Source organism: Plecotus auritus, assembly GCF_963455305.1.
Source record: "Plecotus auritus genome assembly, chromosome: 5".
Classification (NCBI taxonomy): Eukaryota; Metazoa; Chordata; class Mammalia; order Chiroptera; family Vespertilionidae; genus Plecotus; species Plecotus auritus.
In genome coordinates, this window is record NC_137776.1 from 2,989,062 (window position 1) to 3,005,963 (window position 16,902).

General features: G+C 49.9%; 1 protein-coding gene across 1 annotated transcript in view; it reads left to right on the forward strand.

Moving 5' to 3' along the window:
- Window positions 1-15,264, forward strand: part of ANKAR (ankyrin and armadillo repeat containing) — a 53,006-nt gene extending 37,742 nt beyond the window's left edge. The window contains exons 19-24 of the mRNA XM_080669035.1: window positions 3,356-3,514; window positions 4,636-4,753; window positions 5,671-5,780; window positions 8,375-8,571; window positions 12,872-12,918; window positions 14,999-15,264. Coding sequence (XP_080525161.1) covers window positions 3,356-3,514; window positions 4,636-4,753; window positions 5,671-5,780; window positions 8,375-8,571; window positions 12,872-12,918; window positions 14,999-15,246 — 879 coding nt within the window. The 3' untranslated portion in view covers window positions 15,247-15,264. The remainder of the gene's footprint in view (window positions 1-3,355; window positions 3,515-4,635; window positions 4,754-5,670; window positions 5,781-8,374; window positions 8,572-12,871; window positions 12,919-14,998) is intronic.
- Window positions 15,265-16,902: the final 1,638 nt, after the last annotated feature.

A 16,902-nucleotide genomic window follows, 5' to 3' on the forward strand; every position in this document is an offset into this window, starting at 1 on the left:
GTGGGAAGGGGAAAGCAGGGCTGTCAGAGGAGAAATGACATCACTGCATCATTTCTTTCAGTACACAAGTGGACTTCACTGTGGCACATGAGATGCAGTTCGCTTTAATGACCTGGAGAGTAACAGGGTGAGGAGATGGCATTCAGGTCTGCCTCTCAAAGCCACCCTTCTCCCTCGCTCCTCTTCTCTCACCTGCCGTCTCAGCACCCACTTCCTCAGGGACAGCCTTCTGCTCCCCTTTCTCCTCCTGCCCATTTCACTTCTGTCCCCCCTTATATTTGCATTGATTTCAGAGAGGAAGGAAGAGGGAGAGAGAGATAGAAACATCCTATGTAATAAAGAGGGAATATGCTAATTGACCATCACTCCATCACAAAGATGGCTGCACCCACAGCTGAGGCCAAGTTCCCTTAAGGAGCCTTAACGAGCAATCAGCAGGGACCTGAGGCTACGCCCTCCCCCACCCCCGTGGGGCTTGACAGGAGGCCTCAGGCGGTGCCTCCTGCCTTGGCACCAGGCCGGGGGACCTCAGGCCATGCCCCTCACTTGGTGGGGTTTGACAGGGTACCTCAGGCCATGCTCCCCACCTGGCGCGGCTTGACAGGGGACCTCAAGTTGTGCTTTCCATCCTGGTGCTGGGCTAGGGGACCTCAGGTTGCTCCCCCGACCCCAGTGCCACACTGGGGGACCTCAGGCCACGCCCCCTACCAGGTGGGGCTTGACAGGGGACTTCAGGCCCCACCCCCCACCCTGGCACCAGGCCGGAGGACCTCAGACCGCACCCCCCACCCGGCAGGGCTTGGCAAGGGTGGGACTGGCTGGGTCTGGATCTAGCCCAATGCAGGGGGGTGGCGGCCGGGTCTGGGTCTCACGCGATTTTGAGGTGCATGTGGGTGGGTGGGGACTTGACTCTGGGTCTTGTGGTGAGCCCCAGACTCTGACAGGAGGAAGGTTTTCATATACATTTTACTAATTTTCTTTCATCTCTGACACTTCTATTATGGAGAAAGGGCAAATAGCAATATTAAATTATTTCCTCTAATTAATCCCCTTTTAACGTGCACGAATTTCATGCACCAGGTCACTAGTCAATGATGAAAGAGAATCATGGATTGGCTGCCTCCTACAAGCCCCCTACTGGGGATCGAGCCCACAACATGGGCATATGCCCTTGACCAGAATCAAACCTGGGACATTTTAGTTCGCAGGCCAATGCTCTATCCACTGAGCCAAACCGGCTAGGGCCCTATCCCCTTAAAAAAATATTTTTATTGATTTCAGAGAGGAAGGGAGAAGGAGAGAGATAGAAACATCAATGATGAGAGAGAATCACTGATCGGCTGCCTCCTTCACGCCCCACATGGGGGCTCGAGCCCACAACCCATGCATGTGCCCTGACCAGGAATCAAACCAGGACCTGGTTCATAGGTCAATGCCAACCATGGGGCCACATCAGCCAGGCTGGGCCCTATTCTTTGACTGAACCTAATCCCTTTCTTCTTGCCTGTGGCCAGGTGACCACTTATGTGTCTATGATTTTTATTATGAAAAATTTCAAACAACTCAGGGTCAATCTTATTTCCTCTATCTACCTACTCACTATCCCCATGTTATTTTTAAATCAAATGTCAGGACTCATCTAATCTTATCTGTAAATATTTTTCAGTATGTACATATGGCATTTTTATCTGATAATTCATAGTGGCAGAAGAAAACTCACTAAGATTAATTGTTCTCTCTAATACTGTTCAAATAAAATATTAAAAATAAGACTTAGTCATAAGATTCTATCTTTTGGGCCTATCTGGAAAATCTACCATACTTGTTCATCTTTGGCAAGCAGACCGTCTCTAAAGGAAAATTATTATTTGCTCTTTTCCTAGTCCTAGAATGTTAAAATGTGATTTTTAAGAAGTGAATCATTTTTATTTTATTCCCTCTTAGAATACAATACAAAAGAATTTTACAAATGAGCTAATTTTAAGAGATGAGAATCATCCACAATGCTTAACATGCAATAGATAGCCTGTTGTACAAGGGAAGTTTTGATTTATTAACTCCACTTTGAAATGTTGAAAATAAAATACGTTAAAACAAAACAGTTGAGGGAAAATAAAATTATGGAGTTTCCTGTTACCATTTAGATATTCAGTTGCATAACCAGTAATCTAACATTCCCTTTAAAAATTAATTTTTCCTCTTTTCTTCTACATGATACCACAACCTAATTCTCTATTTTTTCTGTTTAATAACATCCTGGAGTAACTATTATCTATTTTCACCAATACATCAATGTCATATTTTACTCCTAGAGGTAAGAATGCAATCCTATCTAATAAAAGAGTAATATGCAAATTGACCATACCTCCACTACACCCTCAAGCCATGTCCACTAGCCAATCAGGAGTGAGTATGCAAATTGACCCAACCAAGATGGCTGCAGCCACGGAGCAAGCGGGAGGCTTGGGTTTCCCTGGCGATGGAGGAAGCCAAGCTTTCCACCCACCCTGGCCAGCCCAGGCCTCCACTCAAAGCTACAAAGTTTCAATTATAGAAGATAAATAAATCCCAGATACCAGGGCCTCCACTTGGGTCTGCAAACCACCACAGGCCCCTTGCCCAGGCCACACCATGCCCTAAGGGAACCCCCACCCTGATCCAGGACACCCTTTAGGGCAAACCAGCCAGCCCGCAGCCTCTATCCTACCTAATAAAAGAGTAATATGCAAATTGACCATCACTCGAACACACAAGATCGCTGCCCCTATGTGGATACAAGCTGGCCGCCACAAGATGGCCAGCAGGGGAGGGCAGTTGGGAGGGACCAGGCCTGCAGGGGAGGGCAGTTAGGGGTTACCAGGCCGGCAGAGGAGAGAAGTTGGGGGTGACCAGGCCTGCAGGGAAGGGCAGTTGGGAGGGACCCAGGCCTGCAGGGGAGAGCAATTGGGGGGGGACCAGGCCTGCAGGGGAGGGCAGTTAGGGGCAATCAGGCTGGCATGGGAGTAGTTAGGCATCAATCAGGCTGGCAGGGGAGTGGTTAGGGGGTTATCAGGCTGGCAGGCAGAAGCGGTTAGGGGCAATCAGGAAGGCAGGCAGGCGAGCAGTTGGGAGCCAGCAGTCCTGGATTGTGAGAGGGATGTCCGACTGCCCGTTTAGCGATTGGGCCTAAATGGGCAGTCGGACATCCCTCGAGGGGTCCCAGATTGCAGGCTGGGCTGAGGGACACACACCCCTATGCACGAATTTCGTGCACCAGGCCTCTAGTATATTATAACAGGCAAGAATAAAACCCTCTGACCGTGATAACATGGTAAGTGAAGTGGTTAAAGGTAATGCATGTCTCTCCTGTTTCTAGGACATCCGCTTAAGAGCAGGCTATGCATTAACCCTTTTTGCCTTCAATGATCTCTTTCAACAATATTTAATATTGGAAAAAGGAATAATGACCCTCTCCATCTTTGAACCTTTTCTTGAATCAACCATTGAAACGGAGAAGGCGATGGCAGCGTTTCAGGTGTGACATTGGAGGTTTACATTTCCATGGGTGTCGTTTCAGTGAAAACTTGAACATTAGAAAAACGTTTGGATCTGGAAAAATGTTTTCTGGTTTGTAAAATTCACAGTAGTTTTCACACCAGCCCCTTTCACATCATTAAACACACACACACACACACACACACAGACACACACTATCTATGAGGATTTCTTCAGTTATATGGAACTTTACAAGTTAGAATGGAAGTTTTGCCTTTATACATCATCGGATGTAAAACATCAGATGGTTGGGTGGATAGGCAGGGAGAGGTATTTTCGTCACCTGTATATGATAAGGAAACAGGTAGTGAAACGTGGTATTTAACACGAGTCCTACTGCAAAATCTTTCGCTGACCACACTGATGCTTCAACCCGTGACAGCTGGATGTATCTGGGTTCTTCTGTCTTATTCTCCCTCTTCTTTCTTCCCCTACGATTTTTAGGAGAAGTATTTTCTTTTCTTTTTTTAAAGTTATTTATTTATTGATTGATTGATTGATTGATTGATTGTTAATCCTCACCCAAGGATATTTTTCCACTGAATTTTTTTAGAGATAGTGGAAGGGAGGGGAGAGACAGAGAGAGAGAGAGAGAGAGAGAGAGAGAGAGAGAGAGAGATATCAATGTGTGAGGGACACATTGATTGGTTGCCTTCTGCACAAGTCCCAACTGGAGCCAGAGATCTAGCCTGCAACCAAGGTGCACGCCCTTGACCAGAATCAAACCCAGGACCCTTCAGTTCCCAGGCTGATGCTCTCTCTACTGAGCCAAACCGGCTAGGGCGAGAAGTTTTCCATATGAACCCTACTTCAAGGATGTAAAAGTTACAAACACTGTAGAAAGCATACTATGGCCTACCATGGTCACTAACATGACCAGATAGGGGCAAGTACTCTGACTCCTACTCCTGCCTCTTGCTTCTCTCCCTTGCCCCCGCCCCCCGCTTTTTTTTTTTGCTTCTCTTCTAGTCAATCATACCAAATTACTCCTCTTCCCTTCCTAAGATTACCAAATCAATCAATCAATGCATCAGTAAAAGCTTAATCAACGAGGCTGCGTAGAAGATGCTCAATGATTCTTCGCTTCTGTTTTGTTTGTAGATTATTATATTAGCTAAAGTCATTATAGATGTGGACCATATCACTTTGTATTTAAGAGGAGTTACCATTCTGATTGATAGTCTGTATTCACTGCAGTCCACCACGATTGTCTTGACAGGTAAGAAGTAACTAGCATCTACTTGTAGCCGCGTAAAACTAGTTACACAACCATGTTTTTGTAAGCTGAGCAAGAGTAAAGAAATCACCCCGACTCTCTGTCACTCAGCTGGAAGCCCGGGTCCACAGGGGGAAGTGCCGGTCTATGCTGCACCCCAAAGACGGGCAGGAACTCTGAACACGGCCTTTTTGACTTAACTACTTTTTCAAACCCTTCATTCTTTTTTCCAGAATACTAAATGAGAATTCAACTCTGAGCTGCCAACAAGAGAATGTACACACTGGCCTATGGCAGCGACAGATGTGTACTGACACACCCGTGTCTGGCTTCCTTTTGACCAATGGCACGTGTTTCGCTAACAGGGAAGGGTTCCCTACGTTGATCTGTAGTATAGCGAGACAAGATGGCCCAAGAGCGTTCTTGACACCATGCTAACCATGTGGCTGTATCGAGTCCAGATCCAACTCCCCAGATGATCAATAAGTAGTCATTGACTTCCTATATCACTCCCAACAGGACAGGAAACAGTAGCAGAATAACAGCTCTATGGAGGAACTACTGCCAAAAAAATAAAATAAAATAAATAAACAAACAAACAAACAAACAAACAAGGTATTTGCGCTTTTGCTGAAAGGGGCCACTCGAAGGCAGCAAAGGAGCCTCGACTTGCTGTCCTGGGAAGAAACCCTCGGACGTTCAGATGTCCCCTCTCTTACGTAACCTGCTTCACTTGTCCTGTTGGTGACAGAAACCCAGACCCTAATTTGGGGGGAGATTTATTCTAAATAGACTTTTCCTCAGCACTCCTTCATTAACAGACATGTCTTATGGCTCAAACGTTTTAAATACTTTGTGCAAATAACCAAAAGCACACCGTTTATCAGTAGCACAACGCCTTTTTCTCGTTTAATTTGTAGGGAACTTAATCGCCAGCCTGGCTCACTCCAGAGCTGGGATCCCGGAGGCGTTCACCACCGTAAGGACAGTCCAACGGCTCTGCTACCATCTGTACTCCGGAAAAGAAGAGGTAAGATCAAAAGCAATGTCAGCCCAGCCAGCATGGCTCCGTGTGAGCATCGACCTCTGAACCAGGAGGTCACGGTTCGATTCCTGGTCACCCAGGTTGCGGGCTCCATCCCCAGTGTGGGGCGTGCAGGAGGCAGCCGACCAATGATTCGCTCTCATCATTGATGCTTCTATCTTTCTCTCCCTTCCTTTCTGATATCAGTAAAAATATATTAAAAAGCAAAAAGTAATTCTAAACCTGAATGTTCTAGTGCTATAATTTGCCTCTCTCTCATCTCTGTGGGCTGCTTTCCCCACAGGTTGACGGAGTTACAGAACAGTGTGTGTTCCTAACACAACCTGAGATGGTTTCCCTAGAACTATACCCGCCACCCGTAATTCCCGTTCCCACAAAATGGGAAAACTTGTTTTATCTCTGATATTTAAGATTCAGTGTACAAATGAGTACACTGATGATATCGAAACTTGTAATTAAAATATTCACACAGTATCTCGCAACATTTTAGGACGTCACTGTCATTTTCTGACTATCTGGAACGAATGAAAGTGGAATCCATTGGACAGTCTTCCTCATCTGCCAAGCAGGGTTCGAGATGAGGATGGATGTGTGAGGAAGGCCAGGCTGCCAGTAGTGGTTTGCCTCTGAGTGTTCCCCTACGCTGCCCCGCCAAGGTCGAAGGCAGTGTTTCTCCAACATTGGGGTGTACTGGAAGCTGTTACACCATATGGCTGGGCTCCACTCCCAGAGTTTCCCATCTAATACCTCTGTGCAGGCCCCAAGATGTGCATTTTTTTCTAACAAGTTCCCACAAGCTGAAGCGACCGTTCCGGGGACCACGTACTGAGAACCACTGTCCAGGCGTGGAAGATGCACGGGCGTTTCCGGCAGCCCGATGCCAATGGCAAGCCCAGTGTGTCAGCTTCTGGTACCCAGCAAGGGCCGATTTGTTTACTCCGTGACTTTTTTTTAAAATATATTTTATTGATTTTTTACAGAGAGGAAGGGAGAGGGATAGAGAGTTAGAAACATCGATGAGAGAGAAACATCGATCAGCTGCCTCCTGCACACCCCCCACTGGGGATGTGCCCGCAACCAAGGTACATGCCCTTGACCGGAATCGAACCTGGGACTCTTCAGTCCGCAGGCCGACACTCTATCCACTGAGCCACACCGGTTTTGGCATACTCCGTGACATTTCTTATGCCACCACTGGCAGATTTTCCTAAGGACTGCCCAGCCGTACACGTTAATGAATCATATGAACAAATAGCCTGATTATCTCAAGGTCACAGGCCGAGGGTACTACTTCCTTCCAGGAAAGGACTTCTCCTGTGTCCTGTGGCCTCATGCTTGTTCTTGCTTGTCTTTGCCAAAGGAAAATGTAGTTGCTTTCCCGAGCACATTATTATTATTATTATTATTATTATTATTAGTTGTTAATCCTCACCAGAGGCTATTCGTTCCTATTGGTTTTTTAGAGAGAGTGGAAGGGAGGGGGAGAGACTGAGAGAGAAACATCCATGTGAGAGACACACATCGATTGGTTGCCTCCACAATGGGATGGAGCCTGCCACCGAGGTATGCGCCCTTGACCAGAAGCAAAGCCGTGACCCTTCAGTCCGCAGGCCCGTGCCCCAGCCACACAGCCGAACTGGCCAGGGCCCGAGCGCACTGAGTTTAACCTGCTTTTATGCGACAGGCTCCACCTGGTTTCCTCTGACAATCACCGAAGCAGTTTTGAAAAATCGTAATGTCTAGCAGGCGTCCTCAAACGACGGCCCGTGGGCCACATGCGGCCCGCCGAGGACATGGATCCGGCCCGCCGGGGGCCGCTGCCTGTCCTGCTTAGCAGCCGACGCGTCCCGGGCCCGCAGTGCGCATAGGAATTTGTTCATAGTTGTTTTTTTAAACTATAGTCTGGCCCTCCCACGGTCTGAGGGACAGTGAACTGGCCCCTGTTTAAAAAGTCTGAGGACCCCTGGTCTAGGCTGTACCCCAATATAATAAAATCTGTTTTTGGGGGTGGACCCCAGTTCGAGGACTGTTCACAGCTACCCAGGTGGGCCCTGCCGTAGCTCAGCCCCCAGGGCCCTGCCTCTGCTGCACGTTAGAACCCTCGGTGGCACCTGAACAACACACAGGCCCGTTCCACTGATGGGCTTAAAACAAAGGCCAAAACCTCCCGGTGATTCTAAAACGCAGGCAGGACTGAGAGCAACTAGAAGTCAATGGCAGCTGACACCCCTCTCAAAGCCTGGCCGTGACTCTGGACCCAGACAATGGGGCAGCGAGGGCCGGGGGCGGGGGCGGGGGGGCTGGAGGGGGTCAATGGGAGAAAAAAAGGGGACATATGTAATACTTTCAACAAGAAATAACTATTTTAAAAAATAATAAAAACATGGCTGTGAGCCCTAGCTGGTGTGACCCAGTGGATAGAGCGTCAGCCTGCAGACTGAAGGGTCCCGGGTTCAGTTCCGGTCAAGGGCACAGGCCCGGGTTGCGGGCTCCATCCCCAGTGGGGGGCGCGCAGGAGGCAGCGGATCCGTGATTCTCTGTCGTCACGGATGTTCCTGTCTCTGTCTCTCCTCCTGCAGGTGCGCACAGCTTGCTCCTGCGCGCTCGGCTACCTAACCTACAACGCCAACGCTTTCCGCATCCTGCTCAGGGAGTGCAGGAATAAGCCGAACCAGTTCCTCCGCTTAATCAACAGCATCAGCCGGGACGCCAGCATTAACCCGGCGTTCTTAAAGGAGTTTAGAATGCAGCAGAGAGTGGGACTCCCTTCCTTAAGGTACGGGGGGCGTCGCTGGAGTGGGACTCCCTCCCTTAAGGTACGGGGGGGCGTCGCTGGAGTGGGACTCCCTTCCTTAAGGTATGGGGGGCATCGCTGGAGTGGGACTCCCTCCCTTAAGGTATGGGGGGCATCGCTGGAGTGGGACTCCCTCCCTTAAGGTATGGGGGGCATCGCTGGAGTGGGACTCCCTTCCTTAAGGTATGGGGGGCGTCGCTGGAGTGGGACTCCCTTCCCTTAAGGTATGGGGGGCATCGCTGGAGTGGGACTCCCTTCCTTAAGGTATGGGGGGCGTCGCTGGAGTGGGACTCCCTCCCTTAAGGTATGGGGGGCATCGCTGGAGTGGGACTCCCTTCCTTAAGGTATGGGGGGCATCGCTGGAGTGGGACTCCCTTCCTTAAGGTATGGGGGGCGTCGCTGGAGTGGGACTCCCTCCCTTAAGGTACGGGGGGCATCGCTGGAGTGGGACTCCCTCCCTTAAGGTATGGGGGGCGTCGCTGGAGTGGGACTCCCTCCCTTAAGGTATGGGGGGCATCGCTGGAGTGGGACTCCCTTCCTTAAGGTATGGGGGGCATCGCTGGAGTGGCAGGAGTGAAATGATTGATAGAGGAACTTTCACAGACGTGTACGGAAGGTCAGAGCAGGGAACTCTCCTTGCTACGAATCTACCCAAGGACAAGTTCACTGGAAACGTCCACCGCCAAAGCCTTTTACTTCTCACTTAGCAGCCGCGGGCGCAGACAGGAATGCAACCGGATCTTGGGGATCCTGCCCGGCCAGGGTGATTCACATTTCAGAAAAGTTTTGGGGAGCCTGGTTGCCTCCAGGGCTGAGCCAGGAAGCCATTTTGGGGTGGACTGGGGGTACAGTTGAGAGTTCTGAGGACCACCACCAGGAACTTGGCAGCCAATCGGACTTCGGGAATGATCCAGAGCGAGGGCACATCAGACCCGGTGGTCGGAGTCATGCCCAAGGCTGCCGGGTATCTATTCCGAGGACTGGGCATCCGTGCGGGGGTCTCACCGTGCACCTGCGTTTCTGGAAGAGCGAGGAGAGGCCCCTGGCACCAGGCGCGTTTCCTTCGGTGAACGAGCTGAAGGGCAAGTCTCCTCGGCAGGCAGCCCTGCTCACCTGCGGCAAACCGTCTTCCCAGGATGTGTTACTCCCTTCGCAACCACAGCGGAGAGGAGGGTCCAACGTGGCTCTGAACGTCAAGGTTAAGTCTAGAGGAAACCGAGGGCCTCCTCAGAGTCACATTAACTTGGATGCTTTGAAACACCGAACACCTAGAATGCTTTACCTCATTTTATCTCAACAGCCAGGGAACTCTAAATGGCCATGGACGATGTGAGAAAGTAATATTTACTGGTTGAAAATAATTGAGGATAAATGATGGAAGTACTGTTTAATAGTCACTCCCTCCCGTAGTCCATAAGGCAACTTTTGGGAATTAGAAAGAAAGAAAAAAAAAAAAAAATACCCCTAACTCAGGGCACTTGACTGCCATCTGCTGGGAAATTGTGGTAGTAACTACACAAATCTAAGATGACTGTGAGGCGAATGGCACCGCCTATAGTTGCAAACACTCAACTTGCAGGATTATAAAACGTCGGTCCACTTGTAAGAACGGTGACACTGGTGAGCAGGTAACAATTGCCGCCATAACAAACAGTGCTGTGCACTCTGCGTAGAGCATTTACACGGACTACTCCCTTTATTGTTCATAACAACCCTGAAGAGGAGTGTGGTTTACATAAAAGGGTGGGAGAGGCATTAAAAGATCCCTGAAACAACCCTGGGAACATTGGGATGATAAACATGTCCTTCCACAAAATGTCCCTTAATGCCACTACTGGGGACAGAGGGTAGATCGATCGTGGTTGGGATCACAACAGCTTTTTTTTTTTTTTTTTTTTGAGTGTCTACTCAGGGGTCCTCAAACTATGGCCCGCGGGCCACATGCGGCCCGCCGAGGACATGGATCTGGCCCGCCGGGGGCCGCTGCCTGTCCTGCTTAGCAGCCGATGCGTCCCGGGCCCGCAGTGCGCATAGGAATTTGTTCATAGTTTTTTTGTTTTGTTTTGTTTTATATATATTTTATTGATATTTTACAGAGAGGAAGAGAGAGGGATAGAGAGCTAGAAACATCGATGAGAGAGAAACATCGATCAGCTGCCTCCTGCACACCTCCCACTGGGGATGTGCCCGCAACCAAGGTACATGCCCTTGACTGGAATCGAACCCGGGACCCTTCAGTCCGCAGGCAGACGCTCTATCCACTGGGCCAAACCGGTTTCGGCCATAGTTTTTTTTTAAACTATAGTCCGGCCCTCCCACGGTCTGAGGGACAGGGAGCTGGCCCCTGTTTAAAAAGTGTGAGGACCCCTGCCTCTTCTCTGTTCCCATGCCCCCATCCACACCCGGAACAGGATAGTAGAAGCTAGCCCGTGGATGCATACGTTTTGAGGTGTGGAGGGAGACATTGTTTACGGACCCTCCATGAAAATAACAGACTGAGGCTAGCTGGTCTCATCATTACCAGGAGCCATGACGTCGCCTCATGAAAGTAGGCAACAGCGCATGTCCCTCATCGGATTAATCAGGAGCGATGCATTCGGACAACTCTCATGTCTTAACTTTAATCAACACTTACATTCCACCACCAGGCCATTTTTGCAATGCCACATTTATAGGTTATATGTACAGGATGATGATTAAAATAATACTTTTTTTTTAAAGCCACAACACCTCCCCCCCCCCCCCCCGCCACACCACACACACACACATTAACTTAGGTACACCGGTACCCCATTACTTTAAAGTTGACATGTTATCATTCTTTTAAAAACACATTCTATTGATTTGTCAGAGAGGAAGGGCAAGGTAGAGAGAGACAGAAACATCAATGAGAGAGAAACATCCATCAGCTGCCTCCTGCACACCCCTGCTGGGGATCCAGCTCAAACACTGAGCCACCAGCCCGGCTGAATTTTCTCCTTCTTAATACACAAACCGACCTGATCTTTGTTCTCCCCCCTCATCTCCTAGCAGAGGGGTGGGCAAACTTTTTGACTCGAGGGCCACAATGGGTTCTTAAACTGGACCGGAGGGCCGGAACAAAAGCAGGGATGAAGTGTTTGTGTGAACTAATATAAATTCAAAGTAAACATCATTACATAAAAGGGTACGGTCTTTTTATTATTATTATTTCAATAGTTTTATTCATTTCAAACATTTTAACAAGAAGAATGTAAACACTAATTATTATAATTTGAAACTTCAAAAAATGGAGAAATCATAGCACAATAACATACCTTATATTGAAGATGGCAAAGGCAAAATAAAATTGCCTAACAAAGGAAAGGTACAAAAGCCTTTCAAATTAAACTTAAATATAATAAAATAATTTAAAACTAAAACAAATAGAAAAGAACAAAATGTGTAAACAGTAAATTAAATATTTTCTTTAGTGCAACTTCCAAATGATGCCCGGGACGTAGATGTAGATGGCAATGTAGACTGGGTTGGAAGGTTTTTGGTCTTTAAAACATAGACTTCAGTGGGAACAGTGTTGTTGGTCTCCTTTTTAGCTAATGCTCTGATCCTGTGCTCTCCAGGGGCGTGTCTCCCTCCATCACCACGGTAACGAGTCTACGCATTCCCAGGGTGATGTCGGGGGACGGTCCGCGGGCATTCCAAGGAGCCTCTGGAAGATGGAGAGGTTGTTCCTTCTACTGAATGGGGATATAAATCCGCCCACTCAGAAGAAGGAGCTGCGGCCGTGTTTCCCGACGTTGCCATGTGAACACTGCTGCTGGTGAAGGAGCGGAGGGGAGAGCAAGAGAACCCTCTGCTCTTTCGGCTCCGCGGGCCGGACAGAACAGCCGAACGGGCCGGATCCGGCCCGCGGGCCGTAGTTTGCCCACGGCTGTCCTAGCAAGACTCCAGATACCTTTACTTCGAAGCACACCGGACTAGGTAGTGCCTCTGCCCGCCTTGCCATTTTATGGCACTTTGATCTCTCACCCCCCCTCCCTTCTGCCTGGGGCACTCCCCCCCTCACCCATCTGAAGACCCACTTTCTTCAAAACCCAGACGAAGTGGTTTTTCTCCCGTGAAGCTTTCCTTGATCCCTCCCAGCAGATTCAGTGTTCCCCGCGTTTGGAGTGAGTAAACGAACCCATGAATAGAAACACCTACAGGTAACCCGAGTCATTCGACCACCAGGCGCGGAGCACGCCTCGTGCGTGTACAACCTCTTTGTATGTTTCCAGTTTGGTAACCGTGTTTTCCCTTGCAGCCTGGAGAAAAACGGGGGACCATGCATAAATCCCGTCTTCAAAAAAGGTAACTGATTCTCCTTTTCTCGCCCAGGTGCCTTCTGGCCCTGACACCCTGTAACCCTGTGTTCCCCGGATAATTCTCAATGTGGGGGCTACGGAAGGGGCGACCTGCAAGCGTTTGCTTTTGGAATGCTGTGCACCTAACATAGCTCCCCACGTATAAGCCAACGTTACACATTTCTTTCTTTCTTTTTTTTTTTTTTTAAATACATTTTATTGATTTTTTACAGAGAGGAAGAGATAGGGATAGAGAGTTAGAAACATCGATGAGAGAGAAACATCGATCAGCTGCCCCCTGCACACCTCCTATTGGGGATGTGCCCGCAACCAAGGTACATGCCCTTGACTGGAATCGAACCTGAGACCTTTCAGTCCGCAGACCGACGCTCTATCCACTGAGCCAAACCGGTCAGGGCCACATTTCTTTTTTTAAAACATATTTTTATTGATGTCAGAGAGGAAGGGAGAGGGAGAGGGAGCTAGAAACATCCATGATGAGAGAGAATCACTGACTGGCTGCCTCTTGCAGGCCCTACACGGGGGATCAGCCCCAACCCCCCGGTATGTGCCCTTGACCGGGAATCGAACCGTAACGTCCTGGCTCATATAGGTCAATGCTCAACCCGAGCCACGCAGGCCAGCTTACACTTTAAGGCAGGGTGGGCAAACTTTTTGACTTGAGGGCCACAATGGGTTCTTAAACTGGACCGGAGGGCCGGAACAAAAGCACGGATGGAGTGTTTGTGTGAACTAATATAAATTCAAAGTAAAGGAGCGGAGGGGAGAGCAAGAGAACCGGATAGAACAGCCGGATCCGGCCCGCGGGCCGTAGTTTGCCCACGGCTGCTTTAAGGCCTCCCTTCCCCACACCGATGGCAGACGCTCCTCTCCCTTCGCCCGTCCTCACACGCCCCGCACAGGGCCACGTCGTTACTGGCACAGCATGTGCCAGGAAGTGTGACCGAAGCCACGCCGTGCTGTCGTCCTGTGCCCCGTGCAGCCGTCCAGTGAGCTCTGGGCACAGACGGCCGTCTCCTTAGACTCCGTGCCGGTTCACACCGAGCGGGCCGGGGCCCTTGAGATCCAAGGGCAGACCTGGTCGTGGTGCCCATCTGTGCCCCTTAGGTGAGAGGGGAAAGGACTTGCTGGTTTCACGTTTCGGCTTGGTGCTTGCCCGTGTGTGCTTGGTGGGCAACCAGCTTCCGTCTGGCCTGGCAGCGCGCCCCATAGGAAAGGCAAGGCCGGGCCACTCAGAGGTCCGTGTGCCCCGTCACAGACGGGAAGGGAGGGGGTGGGAGAGCGAACAAAAGGAGGAGGAGCCGAAACCAGTTTGGCTCAGTGGATAGAGCGTCGGCCTGCGGACTGAAGGGTCCCGGGTTCGATTCCGGTCAAGGGCATGTACCTTGGTTGCGGGCACATCCCCAGTGGGAGGTGTGCAGGAGGCAGCTGATCGATGTTTCTCTCTCATCGATGTTCCTAACTCTCTATCCCTCTCCCTTCCTCTCTGTAAAAAATCAATAAAATATATTTTTAAAAAAAAGGAGGAGGAAAGAGCCTCATGGACTCTGAGGGGAGTGAGATGCGGACGTGTGGCAGGCGGCATGTCTGACCATCGTGGGTGAGAGGGTGTCTGGTGCTGGCACAGCTCCCTAGTCGGTCTCCTTCCTTCTGTACTTCAGTATTGACTTCCAAACGGCCTGTGTGCCAGTCACGGTCCGATGAAGCTTTTGCGGGGGGTGCGGTAACATGAGCCAAAAGATGGGCCGCGGAGCAAGTTTGTGATCAGGTCGTGTCATTCAATGGGAAGGCCCGCCCTTGGAGGGAACGCCTTTTCCCCTCTCTTTTGGGGCTAAAATATCCCTTCTTCCGCAAAAGCACACTTAAGACAGGTGACATTTGTTCTCTGATGCGTGCCAACTCGGCACAGGAGAAAGTGGGCCTCCATGTATGTGGCTGCCCCGACGTTTGCCTGTGCCCAGAAGCCGGAGCTGCTGCTCTGCTCTCCGTGGTGGGGGCGGGGAGGAAGAGGAGGGTACAGAACGAAAGGGGTGCGGAGTCCCTGTAACGGTGGCTCTGCTTTCCAGGGAGAGAACACCGAAGGAAGTTAAAGCCGAAAATGCTGCCACGAGATTCTTTGACGTTATTGCCTCCCGTCACGAACTTCATAGGGCTCTTCAAAACGCCCAAAAAGTCCACCGTGTCTCACAACGTCTTCTCCTTTGCATCGGCCACGTCGTCGGATGTCATCCAAGTGTCAAGACCGAGGATAGTCTTGTTGAGCGAACTTGGGAAACACGTTCAGAAAGTGACCTTCGAGCCTCCAGAAGGCTAATAAATGCATCTTGGTGTGAACGGATTCCTGAGCAACTTTTTAAAAAAGTTTTATTTTGTTGTTATATATGTATTGATTTCAGAGAGGAAGGGAGAGGGAGAGATAGAAACATCAATGCTGAGAATCATTGACCGGCTGTCTCCTGCGCGCCCCCCACTGGGGATGGAGCCCACAACCCGGGCCTGTGCCCTTGACCGGAATCAAAGTTGGGACCCTTCAGTCCGCAGGCCGACACTCTATCCACTGAGCCACACCAGCCAGGGCTAAGTCTTTTATTGTTAATTGTGGTAAAATGCACGTAACATGGTTGCGTCATCTTTTTTTTTTTTTTTAAATTAAGGAGAATATTTTTTTTAAATATATTTTATTGATTTTTTACAGAGAGGAAGGAAGAGGGATAGATAGTCAGAAACATCGATGAGAGAGAAACATCGATCAGCTGCCTCTTGCACACCCCCCAATGGGGATGTGCCCGCAACCAAGTTACGTGCCCTTGACCGGAATCGAACCTGGGACCCTTCAGTCCGCAGGCCGACGCTCTATCCACTGAGCCAAACCGGTTTTGGCATGTGTCATCTTTTTTAACGGGGGTTCTTGATGTTGACACTTATAGATCGCCCTCAGCCTGTCTCCTGGGGTTAAACCAGGCCAGATTCCGGTCTCAACAGATGAGTACAAGTTTCTGGAAGGGGAGGCCTGTGCTGACACGACCAGAGCAGAGCAGCTGGCCGGCGGCATGGTCGGTACCCGCATCTCGTGCTCTAAATACGGTTAAACTGGGACGTTGCCCGCAGAGGAGAGGCCAAGTCAGCGTGGCCCCCCGGGTACCGCTCACGGTAATGCCTGGAGGCACCCAATGATCACTGCTGCAAATGCACGAGACCTCCAACACCTGAAATGTATCCCTCCAACACGTTTTTTTAATATATTTTATTGATTTCTTACAGAGAGGAAAGGGAGAGGATAGAAACATCGATGAGAGAGAAACATCGATCAGCTGCCTCCTGCACACCCCCTACTGGGGATGTGCCTGCAACCAAGGTACAAGCCCTTGACTGGAATCAAAACCGGGACCCTTCAGTCCTCAGGCTGACGCTCTATCCACTGAGCCACACCGGCCAGGGCCCCTTCAACACATTTTATTTAAAAGGAAAAACCTGGCTCGTGACCATCAGGTACAACAGTGTGGCTGAGAAGTGTGGCGGCCGCCCCGACCATCTCCACACGGAGGGCCTTGTTCGAGGTGTCACGGAGAGGGGGTCCTCTGTGGCTGGGGACCACATGGTGTCTTTGCCCAGAGAGCGCTGCTTCCGGGGGAGGCGGGGGTGGGAGAATCACCTGTGGAATTTCCCCAAAGGCGAGTGACTTTAAGGCGGGACCACACAGAGACATCTGTCGTCACAGAGTTGATCCTTGCCTCCTAGTGTCTCCGGAAAGCAAGCCGCTGGCTAGAACGTTAAGCCCTGGTCCCGCATGGATGACATTGTAAGGTCTGGGGCTGGGAAAGCAGGAACTTTACAAACTTTGCTTTCTAGCCTGCTTTAGCCTGCTTGAATAATGAGGAAGATAAACTTAAGCTGTCTGACCTTGTAGGCCAGAGACTAGATATGCCCATACTCTCAATGCCATGCCAGGTGCATTTTTAATTGGATAGAA